Source organism: Colias eurytheme, chromosome 20, assembly GCF_061535395.1.
Source record: "Colias eurytheme isolate Ceu_HAF_F1 chromosome 20, ilColEury1 Martin Lab GWU primary, whole genome shotgun sequence".
Taxonomy (NCBI): domain Eukaryota; kingdom Metazoa; phylum Arthropoda; class Insecta; order Lepidoptera; family Pieridae; genus Colias; species Colias eurytheme.
In genome coordinates, this window is record NC_142999.1 from 7,248,842 (window position 1) to 7,268,258 (window position 19,417).

General features: G+C 32.3%; 2 protein-coding genes across 6 annotated transcripts in view; one reads left to right on the forward strand and one right to left on the reverse strand.

The window, feature by feature from the left end:
* Positions 1-1,836, forward strand: part of LOC149899763 (rho guanine nucleotide exchange factor 17) — a 113,834-nt gene extending 111,998 nt beyond the window's left edge. For all 5 annotated transcript variants that reach the window (XM_090113489.1, XM_090113488.1, XM_090113490.1 and 2 more), the window contains exons 19-20: positions 5-157; positions 784-1,836. In XM_090113489.1, the coding sequence (XP_089969615.1) occupies positions 5-157; positions 784-1,067 (437 nt within the window). In that variant the 3' untranslated portion in view covers positions 1,068-1,836. The remainder of the gene's footprint in view (positions 1-4; positions 158-783) is intronic.
* A 4,524-nt stretch (positions 1,837-6,360) lies between these two features.
* Positions 6,361-8,425, reverse strand: LOC149899765 (uncharacterized). Its single transcript, XM_090113881.1, has 2 exons — positions 8,352-8,425; positions 6,361-8,028 (listed from the first exon to the last, which is right to left on the reverse strand). The coding sequence occupies exon 2, from the start codon at positions 8,020-8,022 to the stop codon at positions 6,472-6,474; it is 1,551 nt and encodes a 516-aa protein (XP_089970007.1). The 5' UTR covers positions 8,023-8,028; positions 8,352-8,425; the 3' UTR covers positions 6,361-6,471.
* Between the last annotated feature and the right edge of the window lie 10,992 nt (positions 8,426-19,417).

Genomic DNA, 19,417 nt, shown 5'->3' on the forward strand with positions numbered 1-19,417 from the left:
TCAGGGTGTGACGACATAATCCGTCAGCACAAAGCTGCGTGCTTGCGTGTGACCGCCCTACTAGCACATCGTGATACACTATGGGTGGGGACAAGTGCCGGTGTCTTACTTACCGCGCCATTGGCTGCTCCTAACCGAGCACCACCACACCTTACTGGTAAGTAGTGCATCTGATTTGTAACAATATTCATCACGTTACGTTTTGACATTTGGCATCGTGACGTAACTAGTCATGTAAACCCGGCTACTCATGTACCTGTAGTAGGGCAGTTTTGAAATTGGACCCTTAATTGGCTCCTTAATTGTGATGTGTATAGGCAAGCAGGGACAATTTAGAGAAGAACTGAAATTGCTCCGACCGCCGAACAACCGAGATTGTTCCAATATTGCCCGTGCGGCAGGTACGTGAGCAGTCGGCCTAACCCTACGAATCGGTACTCGATACGATAAATCGATTCAACTATACACAAGTATTTGATCGATTTTAATATGTATTGTAAAGTGCATTGAAATTGAATGAATGAATTAAAATTAATTTAAGTTTTGATTGAAAATTAAACTTAAAATTGACATTGTAGGTATTTTGATCTAATACATAGTGCAACGCAGCAAAAAGTCAATTTTGTTTTATTCTATACCTTAGTAAAATATGTTGTATAGAAAAATATGCTATTATTACTTCGTGTCGTATTTTTTTTATCCACCAAACTTTTTACGTAATACCATTCAATAAACTCATATTAGTTATATTTATGGATGTTAACAATTCCAAACTTTTCACAGGCATCCCATACGGACATACTGGGCACGTCCGATTCTTGACCATCGTGGAGAACCCAGTCCCACACAAGCCAACGAAACCGACACAGACCTTGAAAACCAAGGGTCTAAGTCGGCGTTCCACGAACGCTGAAAAACTACAAAAACAAGCTGACACCACCAAGAATAATACGGAAACCTTGATAATTTCTGGAGGAGACGGTTACGAAGACTTCAGAAGTTCCACAATGTCCGAAGACGCCGGTCGAGAGGATTCCACCAACCATCTTCTTCTTTGGAGGGTCTGAAGGAATATTTCCCACTACAGGGTCTAATTTCGCCGAAAAACTTCGGCCGTTTTCGATTTACGTTGCTACGTTGTGCGACAAATAAGGAGCCTAATTGTATTACGTTAAACCGAATTGTCCAGCTTTTTTAATATATTTTAAAATGTTTGTCCCCGAGGGCGATAGAGGATCGAGATTATTAACGTAAGTTAGGACATTAAATGTCGATTATATCAGTGTCTAAATATCAAACAATTTTATCCTAACATTGTGCAGTATTAAAATTATAGATATTGGTTAAGGCCAAATGATATATTTACGGTGTTTTAGAATCATTTACATGTACCTATTCATATCAAGCGGTTTTAAATGTCTGAAAACGTATTGCTGTTGTCGAAGTATCGTGTAAATTAATGTAATGGTTTTCCTTAGTGAAAATTGTAATACCTGTACCTATACCTGTACCTATACCTATACCCGTACCTATCTATACCTATCGTGAACAATAGTGCCCATGTTGTGTAGATATCATCAAGTAGCATTCGGAATTATCATTAGTGCATATTATAAATGTCTGGATTAGTTCTAAGCCATTTCAATGTATTTACAATAGATCTCGCGATAGTATAACAGTCTATGTACCTTAAATGTTTAAACTTATATGGAATTTGATTGCTCAAACCGAATTCAATGTATGTTACCTACCACGAAATTATTTTGAGAGCAAACGGAATTGTAAAGATTTGAAAATGTAGGTATATTTATGATGAATAAAGAAAGTTGCACTAAATTTTTGTTGTGTTTTTTTTGTACTCCTATTTTCATAAATTCTGTTTCTAAGATGTAAGTTGTTTAATTTTGTTGTTGCACATAATATGAAATAAGTAATAACACACATAGTTACTATGCTACCGTACAAGTTATAATCAGGCAACAAGTTTTTCTACTATATCGAGAATATTATAAATATTAAAAACTCACTTTTAAAAAACTTTGTCACATTTTTTTTACATTTCGTTCTCGTAAAGCTTTCATTGATTATGAGAAAAAACATTTCAAGTGTTGAGGAAACACACTATTTTGAGAAACAACACTTCATGTCTTTAAACGGATTTTTGAGTTAAAATACATAATGATTTCAGTAACTAAAACTGCTTACTACATATTACTATACTCCTCAGTACAGTGGTTATAACGTGAGCGTAGAACCGAAGGGTCCTGGGTTTGATTCCCGTTGGAGACGAATAAAAACTGTTGCGTTCTGGCAGGTCACAGAAGGCTTATTACCTACTTGTCCCTCAATAAAATCGATCAGTGAAACAGATGTAGATATTATGATAAATGCATCTGCCCTTTACCCCATATTTGACTTTACTATTTATATATGACTTTACTATTATTATAATACTCTATTAAAAGAGGAAAAATCATTCTCATTGAATTACTTGCTGTACTTTTAGTTAGTTCGTAATACAGTTATTGTAGTCAGAGGCGGCGTAAGGCGTGGGCGACGTGGGCCACCGCCTACGGCCTCGCGGTACAAGGGGCCTCGCGCCTCAAATTTTTTTAAAGCGAGAATAAAATAAAATAAAAATAACTACGTTAAAAACAACCGACTTCAAAAACGGAAAAGCAAAAAATAAAAAAGATTTGATATTATTAATTACTACATATTATTTAGATGTGCTATTTACTAAAAAACTAAAAAGGTTTGATGTCGGTGCACGGGCTTAATACTAAGTGCTTATAGTCTAAGTGATAAGTTGAAAATGGCGAAAAATAGAGATAAGTCTCTTAAAAATACGTGCGATAGCTCATTTGATTCGGAATGACGTCTAGAAAAATGTATCGGAAATGTGTATTAGCACACAAAAAATTGCAAAAGTTATAAACAAATTAAGTTGCAAAAAAAGGTATTTCGTTTTTTGTTAATAACTCCGAAATTATTAACATTTCAGAAATTTTGAAAGCGCGCTACCTAAAAATGCCGCGCGGAGGCCTATTTTCAGCGTTAAATTAAAATTATAAATAATGGAGATAGAATTCTGGGAGTCGGGAGTTTTTCGTTGGAAATTTCCTACTCTTTAAGAATCTTTTTTCAAAATTTCTGAAATGTTAATAATTTCGGATTTATTAACAAAAAACGAAATACCTTTTTTTTGCAACTTAATTTGTTTACAACTTTTGCAATTTTTTGTGTGCTAATAGGTACACATTTCCGATACATTTTTCTAGACGTCATTCCGAATCAAATGAGCTATCGCACGTATTTTTAAGAGACTTATCTCTATTTTTCGCCATTTTCAACTTATCACTTAGACTATAATTAGTGCTTGGCACCGATTTCAAACCTATTTAATAAATAGCACATCTGAATAATATGTAGTAATTAATAATATCAAATCTTTTAATTTTTTGCTTTTCCGTTTTTGAAGTCGGTTGTTCTTAACGTAGTTAAGTATTTTTAAAATAAAAAACTACATACTGGGCCTATCCGAATAAAATTTTTATGGGACCAAATCGACAACATTCTGCATCAAACAAAAAAAGAATCACGTAAATCGGTTCAGAACCCTTGGAGTAATCGGTGTACATACATACAAAAAAATATACCGGCCGAATTGATAACCTCCTCTTTTTTTTGAAGTCGGTTAAAAAAGATATAAATCAATTTTGTTGTGAAACATAGTTTCTTGGTCTGGCAACATTTGCTGCCGACCGACCAGAGTTCCAATGCCTTAATAAATTAAAAAAAAACAACCTGAGTGCTAACTACTTGGAGCAATTAACTAGCCTGGAGAAGTAACAATTAATTGAACGTTTCTTATATAGTGGCTCTCTTTTATTCAATACCCTTATTAATGCGATAGAAAGAGACAACACACTATTATCTGCTTGGCATTCAAATCCACATGTAGCCACTTTTTGTTCTAAAAAGGTAGTGCTTGACACTTTATCGAATACTAAAATATCGATAAATAAAAAAATTAAGATATAAAATTGCTTGAAGATAATTTAAGATTCGTTTAATTTTGAATTATGGATAGGTAATTCCAAATTTTAAGATTCTTTTAATTTGGAATTATTCATTTACGATGCGTATTGACTGCCTTGCATTGTATGGTAGTGGTATTTATAAAAAATATTATTAGGTATTTCGGTTTAGGTTGTTTTTATGGTTTCGTAAAAAGGTACGTATTTTTTCCTGTTTTCATAGATTCATTCATAGAATTATACCTACGGAACCCTTCGTGCGCGAATCTGACTTCCACTTGGTTGATCTTTTTACAAATCAATAGTCGTATCCTACTAATATTATAAAAGCAAAAATATATAAGAACTAGAGGTCCGCCCCGGCTTCACCCGTGGTACATATTTCGCAATAAAAGGTAGCCTATGTCCTTTCTCGGGTATCAAAATATCTCCATACCAAATTTCATGCAAATTGGTTCAGTAGTTTAGGCGTGATTGAGTAACAGACAGACAGACAGAGTTACTTTCGCATTTATAATATTAGTATGGATGGACATTTGATACTCTTTCACGTAAAAACTACTGAATGAGTTTTTATGGAACTTTACAATTATATAGTTTAAACATCAGAATAACATATAGGCTACAATTTACCGCGGGAAAATAACTCATTCCCACAGGAAAAAATTGGTAAAAGTTTAAAATAAATTGCTTCAAATAAAACAAATAAACATTTATTTTTTTAACAACATTTTATTTCGACACTTAATTACCAAATTACAATATTTATTATTTAAAATAGATGCCACCTTAAACTTGTCGCACAGCATCTCTGCAAAGCACTTTACTTTTCTTCCCGTCTGATTAGAAATGATTTGAACAAGGCCGAGAATGTTTTGAAGGCTTCCAATTTTCCCTGTGCTATAGCTTTAACCCAACCATCTTTTAATTGTTCTCAAGCCAGAAACCTGCAAATAACAATAAAATCCATACTTAAATAACTTTTTTCTCCTAACCTATTTGATTTAAAGCAGTCATTGTCAAAGTACCTTAGCAAAGTACGTATATTTGAATATTTCGTTTCTATTAAAGTATCGATAATTGCACAACACTATGGAAGTAATATTTTGCATTTACTCTCAAAAATAAGCCAATTATGATTTCATTTAAATGATCAAGGGTAGATAAAACATAGATGATTTAGAAAATAACGCAAATTCACTGATTTATAATACAATTAGCCAAAAATTGATCAAAATCACTAACCTGTGAAATGACAAATTTCTATCTTCGTCCGATTTCACATTACTACGGATTTTACAGCCGTAAGCAACACAAGCCATGTTATCTTTAGTTAATTGTCTTTTCATAAAATAACAAATTAAACTAAAACACTCGTTTTTCACTTCAAACAAAATAATTAAAATAACCAAGTGATGATCACCAGACTGGTGATCAAAACAAATTGAAATGGGCCATGTCATTTCAAACTGTCGAACTGACATATATCTGTCCTCTTTTTTCGCATGACATTTTGCCATAAGCTAAAAAGGCCAAACTAGTGCGTTATTGTTCAATTAATTGTTACTTCTCCAGGCTTGATAATTATTGCTCCGAGGCTAACTACGTTAACTACTTTCTTGACTAGGAAGACAACCAATCAAATCAAAGTACGCAATAAAAACTTGGCAGCTCAGAGGAACTTGGCAGTGTTGTTTTTATTATTTTATAAAATAAAATCCGTCTTCAGGTCGCCATAGAACAGGGCCTCGCGAAATCTGTCTTGCCCACATCAAATTTAGGTCTTGCCCCGCCACTGATTGTAGTTCGTAGATTTTTCGAAGTCAAAATTTACTTACTGCTATTAGATTGCCTAATGGATACGGCAGTAAGATACAAGTAAACAGGAAGAAAAGTTAAACAGAGTGGCATTTGTAACTCGATATGACTATTTCACTAGTTGATGGAGTTTTAGCTAAAACAAAATAAACATAGATCTCTGGAACTATTTTGAAGTGAAACTTCTTTATCGGGGTTGGAAAAAAATTTAGTGTAATATTTTTATTTTTTTCGTTACGCGTGACATTTTTCCGTTACGCTCCATCTTTTTCTTATCCCTACCACGCGTGATTGGACGTATTTCTGTAAAGTTGCATAAAGTAAATTATTTTTTGAAAAATAAGGTCATAAAGAAGTTTCACTTCTTACGTGTGTTAACATTTTTTTATTTTATATTTACTGCTTTGATATTTGTGATGCCTCATAAAAAATTGAAAAAAAAAAAATTGAATATAGATTTTTCCTATTGTGTAAAGGAATTTGGAAGGAATAGAAACAACAATTCAAATGAAATACTTTTTAATTGCACCAGTTACGTTTAATTATTGATCACAAAACTTAACGCTGCGTCTTCTGTATGTAGTTTCCTATCTTTAATATTACAATATAATATTTAATAACACATTTCAATTATTTGTTCGACAAAACCTTTGATCTTTTTTTCGTTGTCACTTGTATCTTTTTTCCCTCTACTCACGAAGTAAGGATCTTGCTGAAGTTGTGCTGCCAACTTTTTTAAAATAGTACGCCTGTCTCTTTCTGAATCATTAATTTCTCTCTTAGTTTTAGTGCCTTCAGGTTTCGATAATACAGAATTTACTAAAGCACAAACAGCTTCTTTATCTCTGTTTAAAGATTGCATTGACATGATTGTGTTACCAACCTTAACAAAGGAATCCTTTTTTCCTCTTGCTATGTAATAAGGATCGTTTTGGACTGACTTGAAGATATCATCGATTGCTCCACGGCGATCCCTGACTGCTTTGGGGAGATGGAAATAACTGCTATATTTCTTGCCTCTAGTAATTATATATGGATCGTCTTCGGCTGAAGCACGGCTACTACGTTCAATCAATATATAATGTGGCTCTTCCGCGTAAATTCTATCATCATGAACGGTATTCTGCTCAGATGGCTTAATATGGAAACCCTTGCTTACTTCTTTATTGAGGTCATTGGTTGTTGGCATGTTTTGTATTCGACTCCGTATAGGTCCTGTAAAAAGATTATTTAATCTGCTCTCTCTACCTCTGTTCGCCCAAAAGGAAGATGACAATTCTCTTCTTTTCATCTTTGACATACTGTCCAAGTCATCATAATCATCACCTCTATTTGAATAACTATCAAGTCCGCTCATTCGTCTACCGCGGTTACCCCAGAAAGGTATCTGTTCTTCGTCGTCTGTTGACCTAAACTTATTTTTTCCTTTCTTTCCACGACTGCCCCAAAAAGGTTCCGGTTCATCCAGGCTGTGACCTTTTTCTTTATTCATCCTCCTTCGCCCTCGATTTCCCCAAAAAGGCATTTCCTCATCATCTTCTACATCCGGAGATTTTGACGAAGAAAGATACTGTTTGGAATCTAAAGAGTTCTCACGTCTACCTCTGCTGCCCCAGAACGGTATATCTTCATCCCTTCTGCCGCGACTTCCCCAAAACGGACTGTCTTCATCATCATCATCCTGTCGTCTGAATCTTTCATCCCATAAACTGTTTTCACTGCTTTGAGAGCTAGAATCCCGTCGTCCACGATTACCCCAAAATGGGATATCGTTTCGCTCGTCTGAGTCAAAAGGAAAGCATAGTCCGTTGCAGTTTTGGTAGTATCTTTCCTTTGGTTTCAATCTTTCTTGTAAGTGCTCTACAGAGGAACTCTCTCTCCTGCCTCTCGAGCCCCAAAAAGGTATGTCTTCCTCAATCCTGTCTGAATTAATCATACCATTCATAAGTTTCAATTTATTATATGTATTTATGTCATCATCATTAGGTAAATGAGAGAATCCGTGGCTGTTAGAAGATCTTTTAAATCTATCAACTGCTTTACTATTTAATTTATTATGATTTTTATTAGAATTGTCTGATTTCGTTTTATTGCCATTTTTGCCGTAAGCGATGTTGTTTGAAGCGAGGAGTAAAATCGAAAGCACGAAGAGCTTTTTACGCATGGTTGTCTGAAACAATAAATAAATTATTAAGTGATAAATGTAATTCATATAGAGACGATAAAATAAATTGGTAATGCTATCTCATTACATATTATTTAATTCATAGAAACTAATGATTCGTTTGAAACAAGTGCCTCTAATTATAAAAGAGTTGTATGAAATTCTAAAATTCACAGATCGATCCTATATTGTAAGTATTTAGAAAAATTTAAAACAACTCTTTTCTAACTAGTAAGTATAATCTACAAGCCAAAGACAAATTGTTGTAATACATTAGTCATGACAATAGCTAAATAAAACCCGAAAATGGTAGTAACAAGAAGACTTACCTTTGTATGAAAATGCCTGGATATAATATGTTACATAATATATTATTTTGTATTGTGTGTTCCACCAGATCTCGACTGCTTGTGGTCTCCTGTGTTGAATGCACGCGTTTATAAAGGAAGTCCGAAGTGGGTGGAGTCCCTAGGGCTGTCGCAAATAATTTTGTTTTTTCGTTTCAGCCAGTAATGCGTTGGGACTGTGGCCGTTATTAAATTAAACAATGTACGATTCCAATTGCTTCTGGCTGGATAAGGGTAGGTTCTTTTTGTTTTTTAGAAAAAACTGTTTTTTTTTCATCAAATTTAAACAATACTATGAAAAATGGAGATAATAGGTACCTACATGCTTTTCTTAGGATATCACTGAAGTACCTACCCATATACATTTGCTACAAATTCATCACTACATAGTATAAAACAAAGTCGCTTTTTCTGTCCCTATGTCCCTATGTATGCTTAAATCTTTAAAACTACGCAACGGATTTTGATGCGGTTTTTTGTAATAGATAGAGTGATTCAAGAGGAAGGTTTTAGTATATAATTTATTAGGTTTTAGACGAAGCGGGCGAAGCCGCGGGCGGAAAGCTAGTAAATTATAACATACACTTTTTAATCTATTGACAATAGGTATTCCAAACATATAATCATGACGTAAAACATTTTCCCTTTTACTCAGTCGTAAAATTGAAGATCAAAGCGGTGTGAACAGAGTTTGATCAAGTATTAACTATAAAGTCCCTGAATTAATATATAACAAATATTTAAAAGTTCTAGACTGTTATTTTTATGGAATCTGTATATTTTATAGATTCCGAACTTTTCTAATATAAGATTGCGAATGTGCTTTTAGATTTTTGTATGTAAATTGTAAAACTTGTAAAAGTAAATAAAGATCAGTTTAATATTTTACAAGAGTAGTTCATAAAAATTTAGTTTATACATACATTAATCTGTACAATACAATACAAAATTATTTATTTAACACACACATACAGAAGATAAGAAAAAGAAATGAGAAAAACATATTAGATAGGTACACATGTATAGTCGGCCTTATCGCTTTCAAGCGATCTCTGCCAGGCAACCTTTGGAGAGGATAGTTTTATGCAACGTTTTATAATAATTAATTAATCTGTTCACACATACGACGATTGCCTGGGTTTCAAAGAAAAGACAAATCTAAACATATCATATTATGTCCAGCATTTGTAGTTAGGTACGGTCTACATTATTTTCCATTTTCCTAGAATCTGACCTTACTTACAATGTGAGCTGAATATATTATCTGAGAGGACTAATATTATTTCCATAGGACATAGATAAGAAAAATGTCGAAGGACAAAATTTATAAAGGAGCCAAATATGTTCATATTTTGGAAGCTACGATGCTACGATTCGCCATAAATTGTGGAACTTATGTGGTTGTAGTTACTTGATAACATTTTTTCTTAAATATCGATAGTGCTACACTATTGGGTGTTTAAACTATATATTATATACAAAGTGTTGTTGTTTCGCTTTCAATCTTATTAGTAGCTTTCCGCTCGCGGCTTTGCCTGCTTTGTTTAAAACTTACAAAAAATATACTCAAACTTTCCTCTTGAATCACTCTGTTTACAAAAAAAAAACATAGCGTAATTTTAAGTTTATACCTAGATCTAAGCATACAGACAAATAGACGACGCGGCGTAAAGCGACTTTGTTTTATATATGGTTTTATACTATGTAGTGATTCCAATCAACACGGTCGCGAATTCATTGAGTAATATTGTATTATAAATTGAAAATAAATAGGTTTATTGTACCAATTAAAGCGACCAACCCTCAATATTTGCGAATAACATTAATAATATTACAGTCCCATGAATATATTTTAACCTTGTTATTTTATTCAAATTAGACCCTCGGACATTGAATGTTATTTTATTTACCAATTTCGGGACATCTGAAAAAACATATTTGGTTTATATTTGCAATGCTATTTCTGTCTTCGTAAGATCTGTAAAGTAGTAGGTAAGTATTAATATAAAGTGATTATTTTGTAAAAAAATTAGGGTAGCAACTCTATATTATTATGTTTCAATGACTAGTTCAAATAACTTGATGGTTTGGAGTCTAGATTCGTCTTTATTGTGATTGTCACGGAAAATAAAGAAGGAAAGAAAACATCACGGAGCAATAATATAATAATTTCAGGTTTCACAATGTCTATCTGCCTGTAAATAATGTATTAAAGCTAGCGGCCCGCCCCGGCTTCGCCCGTGGTACATATGAAAAATAGATGTTGGCCGATTCTCAGACTTACCCGATATGCACAGAAAATTTCATGAGAATCGGTCCACCCGTTTCGGAGGAGTATGCAGACTAACATTGTGACACGAGAATTTTATATATAAGATTTAGGTAGATGAGTTAACAGTTTCAAATTACATATCTGGAAAATAACAGCAAATGGCACTTAATTTTTTTTTACAAATTATGTATACCAATCGGTCTGTTAAATCTCATCTAGTTATAAGTGATATTTTCAGGTGTTTAATATAAAAAAAAAAAAAACTAAAATATTATTTTATTTCAAGAGCACCTTCGTCTTAACATCTCAACGTCGTGTTAGTGGTAACGTGACGTTTGTTTGTTGCTTTGATTAAAGCCGAGAGTACGTGAGGAGGTCGAGTTGAGTAGTACATCCTGCAATATAAAGTTTTTAATGTTATAATACAAAATGTTATAGTCAATTTTCAAAATACAGGTAAGCTCAATGCTCATATGTGTTATTTGGAAATAAATTTATAAATAAACATACAAGATATGTAAGAGAATGTCCTGTTAGTTACAAGATTTATAACTCAAAAACGGCTGAATAGTTTTTTAATAGTTTTGTTTGTGAAAAAGACAACGTTTCACGTTTTGAAATATTCTCATAATTTATATTAAAAAAATGAAATTAGTTAAGCTTTCACATCTGATCATCTAGATCTTAGATATTTGTAATTGAAATGCCTCTTAGACTGAACAATGAGTGTTATAGTCACAATATGTGAATGACAAATGACAATACACCTCATTTCATTATTTGATTTATTAACATAAAAGTTGAATTCATATACAATTTTATTTCTTTTTAACTTTCTCATCATACAATATCCATTTCACCCCAGTCTCCCCGCAGTTCCGCTGTGTTTTCTACAATAATGAGACGGTCCGTGTTTTCATTTCTCGCCCGGTAAACTTTTCCTGAACTGGTATAAAAGGAAATAGTTCTGGAAACTACGGCCATTTTACATTTCAACTTCGCACGTATCAGACCTTTATGGGTTTATGATTGAGTTTTGTATCAAATTAACATTGAATATACGCTCTTTTGAAGTTGTAGAGAATTTCTGTAATGTTTGCTAGTTAGCCCTTAGAAAGGGTGTTCAATGGGGTATCAAATAAGAAGAAGAATTTACATTACGATAAAATGATTTAAGCATCACCCAAGCAGTAGAAAAAACGAACTAATTTTCGGTGAGTATGGTGAGTTACAGTTGACTGTATTATCTTCCCTGTAGTCTTGTATTATTTCCAGTAAAATTCAAACAATCATAGGTACTTCAAGGCAGTCGTTACTCGCAATTATAAACCAGGTGCAAGTCTGGTCGTAGTCTTCGCAAGTACCTACTTAATACAATTAACAGCAGTCGATAAAACTTTCTTTCATCGTTATTCAAACTCAAACATTTATTTATTCAAGTAGACTACTTCTAGAAACATTTTTGAATCGTCATTACATATTTTTAACATTTACCACCGATTCGAAAAGCAGTATCAATGGAGAAAAACCGGCAAGAAAGTCCATAGTTGCACTTTTAAAATCATGATTCAAACTGATTGTTTCCAATAGCTTTGCTAAATTTAGAATAAGATAGTGTAGGAAATATACGAGACCATTCCTATTTAAATTTACAATAAAGAATACTATACTGTATCTCAACTCATTTTATATTCTAGGAGGCGAAATAAATTTTCTATCAGGCCGCTTTTCCGCCCAGTAAGCCTTGCAACAGGTGTCATGTCTGATGCTAAAAATAACTTTTAGCCGTTGAATGCTTAGTTGCTTTGTAGATATCTCTTGTAGCTTTAAAGCCTTATTTTTCAGATGTTAAATATAAAAATAATAAAATATTTAAAAATAAATGGGTAAACCTTAGGGGTAAACGTAAACAACCTGTCTGATTATAAGATAAGCGAAAAGCGCAAAAAATTTCTTCTATTTTTAAAAGGCAAAAAATTTCTTCTATTTTTAAAAGGCAAAAAATTTCTTCTATTTTTCTAGACGTAGGTAATTTTTTTATAACATTTTTTTATTCAGCTGTCGGTAGGTAAGTAGGCTATATAAGCTTTAATATTAAATAAAGGCCATTTTAAACATTACATAAGCATTAAATATTGATGCTCATTGGAGCATTAAGTTGGATTTTTTGAAAATAAATTTCCTAGGGGAGTAAGTCTACGTGTGCCACACTCAACGTATAAATAACAAATATAAAAGAGTCAGTTTTTCATCTGGAATACTCAGGCATTTGTGGATTTGAAAACAATATCTAAAAGAAAATTAAAAGACAGAAGATCAAAATATCCTCTGCCATATATAAATACTAGTGGTCCGCCCCGGCTTCGCCTGGTTGGTACATATTTCGCAATAAAAGGTAGCCTATGTCCTTTCTCGTGTATCAAAATATCTCCATACCAAATTTCATGCAAATTGGTTCAGTAGTTTAGGCGTGATTGAGTAACAGACAGACAGACAGAGTTACTTTCGCATTTATAATATTAGAATATAAATATAAATACTCGCCAACATCTTAAATAACTACGATTTACGAAAACGTAAATGCGAATATCCTAAATTAATTCCTACAAATCTACCGATGAATCGTAAGACGTTAGAATAACATATAAAATGATTGGTTATTCGCTGCGAATAGTGTAAAGTGGATGTGGTATTTTTAACTCGCCTTTGATATGTCGGAATCGAAGTGTTGATAACATAGTGCTATAGGAACGGAGGCCGTTGGGATTGCCAAAGATTATGTACAGACGTAGATGTGCTTTTGTGATTTATAAGAGTAAATTTATTTCTATTAATGCAAGGTGGGTTTTATAAAAATAGCTATAGTAAATAAGTAGAAAGTTTAATGTTTCAATAGTCATTAAGTTTTTAACTAAGTAAGGTATATGTAAGGTAAAATATATTGTGTCTTTTAATTCTTTACTCCCGTATTTTAGAAGCCTGAATCTGTAAACCAAATTTTCACAACTGTTAATCAGTATTAAAATTTAAAATAGCCCAATGCAGAGGAAGGTCAGCAGAAAAAAAGAACCAACTGATGCAGTAGGTACTGATAATAATTAATTTATTAATCTTTTTATTTTCAGAAAAGTAAATACTCTATCATGAACTTGTGTAAGTACTCCGGGCTGTGTGATGCGAGAGCTTCCAACAACATTCCTTATTTAAAGAAATAAAGATAACACATAACCCTGAAACTTATTAGCAAATGCTAAACAAGACACATCTATGAATAAAATATTCTATGAACTGGGAATCCATCGCTAATGTTTACAGCGGAACGCATCTCATTGCGTTGGTTATTTGTTCATAAAATATAAACATATTTCACAACCGTTTGTTTTCTTTGCCTACTTTATAGCATGATGAGAGTTATAAAATACTAGGCTGTGCCCCGCGGTTTCACCCGCTTGACTCCGCTCCTGATGGTCTTAGCGTGATGATATATATAGCCATAGCCTTCCTCGATAAATGGGCTATCTAACACCGAAATAATTTTTCAAATCGGATCAGTTGTTCCTGAGATTAGCGCGTTCAAACAAACAAAGAAATACAAAACAAAAAACAAACTCTTCAGCTTTATAATATATTTTATATTAGTAAAGAGTATAGACACTAGCTGTGCCCCGCGGTTTTACCCTCGTGGCTATGCTCCTGTTGGTCTTAGTGTGATGATATTATATAGCATATCCTAGCCTAGCATGATAAATAGCCTATAGCCTTACTCTACTTAATGGGCTATCCAAAATCAAAAGAATTTTTCATATCGGACCAGTAGTTCCTGAGATTAGCGCGTTCAAACAAACAAACAAACTTAAGCTTTATAATATTGCTATAAGCTCATTCTATTCGAAATAGTAAAACGATTTACTTTAACAATGACGCGATTATTCACGAATTTTTATTTATTTGAATAAATTGTTAACACCAGAGTATGACAATTACGTTTATGTTTCTGTAATGAAAATTCTGACGAACAGTTAAATATTTAAATCATTAACATTATGTATAATGCTTATTGTTTTGTGTGTAAAGTCTAGAGGGAACAAAACAAAATACCTTGTATAATCTTTTTCACGTATGGAAAAGTTTTATCAACCTTTTTATTATTTCATTTCTCTCCCGGGTCTCAAGTGGAAAATCAGAACAAGTGGAAATTCATTTAAGGTTACTATGTAATTTAATATGTTATTTTATACTTTAGGTCGTCTACAAAAAACATGATAAAAAAAATAAGTTTTGAATTAATTGATCATAACTTACGTCTGCCTCTATATTTATAGAAAACTAGCTTCCGCCCACGACTTTGTACATGCATCCCCGTTTTTCTCCGTTCCCGCAAGAATTTCGGGAAATCCTTCCTTAGCGGATGCCTACGTCCTAACATCTACCTGCATGACAAATTTCAGCCCGATACGTCGAGTGGTTCGGGCTGTGCATCGATAGATCACTATATATCAGTCACCTTTGAGTTTTATATATATAGATAATACCTCGTTTTAGCATTATTAAATTGATTTACATATTTTGTATTGATTTTGTATTGGTTTCTTATTTAATAACACTGTGACCACAATAGATATATTATGTCATAAGAATCTTTAATGTTTCTATTGGATAATATAAATATAAAGAGCTATATTTAAAAACGTAACAAATATTTATGCACTGAGAAACGTATTTATAACGTTAATAAAATAAACATTTAATACATAACCTTTATTTTCTCTCATAATGTTCACTAACTCGTAGACATTTGCTACGACAACATGTAGCGACTCTACACAAGGCCTCTACGAAACTTTAATGCGAGTCTATGAATAGAAAAGCTTTTAAATTATGAAATAAACGTGAGTTAGAACACTGAAAAATATATTTAAGAGGATATAAAATAAATAGCATATTAAATCAGAATAGCATAATACTGTTTGGTAGAAATACTTCTTAAACGCTTTCAGATTGTTTACTCTATATAAAGATTAAATGCATACATACTAAAAACATGTATATATTTATATATACTATACCATGTTTACTTGCAAATAAACGATTTATTTATTTATTTATCATAACAAAATTGCAAGGTAAAAAGTCAACTCTCTAAAAATAAGTCTAAAAATAACTGATTACTCTTTCTTTGATCTCGTTTGACGTTTAATTTTTTATAACGCAAAAAGTATTGATACCGTTTCTGAAATAAAAGGTAAAGCAATTTGTTTAAAATATTACGCTACATTAAGAGCAGGCGAAAGATTAAAAGTAAACGCTTGAAGCATATTTATAGATGAAGAATTTTTGATTTTGTTTAAATAATATGCCAAAAATTATCGTAAATTGTATGAGTAATCTTCATAGTAACGTACTCACGAACAGATGGTCTAACAGCTAAGAAATTTTAATTTTCCTCATAAATTTTTGAAGTAAGCGATGAAATACAAAATAAATATGAGCAACCTGCACTCGATTAAGGTCGACTGGAAAATTCATAAATCTGAACGACTAATTTAGATCTTGTGTTTATGAATTCAGTATCAATATTAAATAACTCTATTTTTGATGGAAATTGAATTTTCACTATTTTTCACACAATTATAGATTCAGTGACGTTCTAAGCGATCCTGCGATTTTCTGCGCACTTGCAAAATGATAGCCGTCTCGTTTTAACGTAATGTGTTTGTATGTATGTCTCTGTCGCTCTGAACGCGGGAAATTTGTGCCAATGCGGGCGATCAGACCTGTAGATTCAAGCGCCTAGGATGGACGTTTATTTTTCGCAAGCTTTATGTATAATCGTAGTGTCGCTGAAACTTTTTCCTTCTCCTTACGTTTAGTGTTCTTCCTATATCGGTGTTGTGTATAGTGATAAGTGAAATTGTATATATTGAAAGACATATAGTGAGGTGAGTGTTTTAAAAAGGTTAGCTTTTGTAGGATCTAGTATAAACTATATAGTATCGTATTCTTATATATAAAAATGAATCGCAAAATGTGTTGGTAAGCGCATAACTCGAGAACGGGTGGACCGATTTCAATAATTCTTTTTTTATTATATTCCTTGAAGTACCAGGATGGTTCTTATGTAGAGAAAACATAAATATGTACCACGGGCGAAGCCGGGGCGGACCGCTAGTTTACTATAAAAATAGGCTTTAGAATATTTTCTAGACAATTGTACTAAGGGCCTTTTTGGTTTGTAAAATGAGAAAAATATATTTCTATAATATTCTAGAATATTTAAACAAAACGTGATTTATTTGCGGTTTCATTCGCAATATAAACATGGCACGAAGTTACAATACATAAACAATAATCTAATGACGCTACAGTTTATAACAAATGTAGGTCAATGTCGGTTTTGATTTGAAAAAACAATATATCTTTGCATAAATCAAATAAAAAATTATAAGAATATGATTAACAATAAATAATAATTGTTTAAAAATTTTAACTACTTGCATTTACTAAAAAAAAGGAAATAATAAATCTCTATTCATTGTCAAGACAAAAACACGTAAATAAATATTAAATTTGCTACAAATAAAGTGGAAATATATGTATTATTTCTTTAACAATTTCCTATATTTACGAGGTAAATGCTGGATTTACGGGATATATCGTTGACTTAGTGTTTTTGGCAGCTAGCACTCGCACTATAGGTACTATTAACCAAAACAATTTTATAATATAAATAAAAATGAAATGATGTATGTTTGTATATGATTTTAGAATGAACTAACAACTAGACAACTTTTTATTAAGCCTCAAAAATAGAAATAATCTTAATAATCGAAATTATCAGAACATTCTAGAGATACATTAAATTACATAGGTACTCTAGGTAGAATTAGGTTTTTATGATTTTGCAATCGATAGATTTTAATATTTAATCTCTCTTCGACTAATCTGTTCATCTAAATATCTAAATGCATTATCATTTGTAAACAAAATTTGATTAATGTGGAGGAACAAACATAAAAAAATGAATAGGTATTATTGTAGAATTTGAAATGTAGATTACATAATTTATGTATACTGGTACATACACGGTTAACAACAAAAACATAAAGAAAATCTTCATACAGTATACTTATAACCAAATAAAAAATGTATTTAAAGATATTCTTCTCAAATATGTAATCCATTCGTGGAAAATCTTTAACAATGTTAAATATATACGAGACGAATTTAAAACAAAGGAATAAAGCGCGTCACACACGGTGAAGATACTATCATATTTTATCTTAAGATACTGTTATATTTTATATTACAGTATCTTAACGCATCCGGTATCAGCGTTCGGACCATCATTTTTCTTTTTGTCATTGCGTACTTTAGACTCCTGTAGAACCGCCATCCTGTTACAAATGACCCACAAAATTTCGCGTCATTTGTAACAGGATGGCGGTTCTACAGGGGTCCTTAGTACGCAATGACAAAAAGAAAAATGATGGTCCGAACGCTGATACCGGATGCGTTAAGATACTGTAATATATAATATAACAGTATCTTAAGATAAAATATTATAGTATCTTCACCGTGTGTGACGCGCTTAAAAGATACGTTTGCCTTTTCACGGTCTTCAGATATTCTGAATAAATGAAACGATATGTATAAATTACCAATTTCTTTTAAAAGGTTCGTTTCCAAGAAAATTTTCAAGTAAAAACCCTTTATAACTGCGTACAGCGTAATAGCTTCTTTAGCCATTTAGTTTTTGAAATCTGAATATTAACTAAAATTGTAGAGAAGTGGTTCTAAAATGTGAATCTACAATTTTATTCTGAGCCTTGTATTGTTATGAATATTATAAAACTTTCATTAAGCTGACATTCCATTTTTATTATCTTTCAATCCATGAGGATAGTGATCACATGGTTGATTGTTAAAAGTGGAATGAACTGTTGTACCTTATCCAAGAAAGCATTTAAGACGAGTTTTATATCGTGTATAATGTTTTAATGTATCCCGCTGGTTATTTTAAATGGATATAGTAGTAGTAGCTTTTGTATCTATACTTAATATTATAAAGCTGAAGAGTTTGTTTGTTTGAACGCGCTAATCTCAGGACCTACTGGTCCGATTTGAAATATTATTTCAGTGTTAGATAGCCCATTTATCGAGGAAGGCTATAGGCTATATATCATTACGCTAAGACCAACAGGAGCAGAGCCATGCGGGTGAAACTGCGAAGCGCAGCTGGTTAAAAATAAAAAGCAAAACTACTTAAACTTTATCTCTAACCCTCTATCTTCTCGCATACTGAGAATAGAGCTTACAACATAGTAACTGTATGTGATAACAATTTAACTTTATAATCGAATTATCCGCAGTAATTTGAGTGCTTAACTAATACAATGTTATTAAATTCTCCGATCATCCATCAAAACTTCAGACGTAATGTAGTTACAGAATTTATACGCTACAATTAATATTTAAGTGCAGCGCAGCAAAAAATATTAAAATACAGGTTTCAACTAGATGGAGTTAGTGAATCCATTTATGGTAATTAAATAAATGTTATGTCAGTAAAACACTAATCAATCGATATCGGATACATAGAGTATCCGATATCACACTCATGATAATTTTCCCTTTATTGCCATTCAGATATATACATAGGGAGACGACACCGCCTACATCACTTATGTTCCGCTCAACATAAGCCATATGGCTTACCTGCACGCTCATTTTTTATTTGTTTTAAAGTGAAACACATCAAATATGCCTTCGTGTGTGT

What these genes read in the sequence shown, in the direction of transcription:
- LOC149899765 (XM_090113881.1), bottom strand. Translation starts at nt 8,022, where the DNA reads ATGCGTAAAAAGCTCTTCGTGCTTTCGATTTTACTCCTCGCTTCAAAC.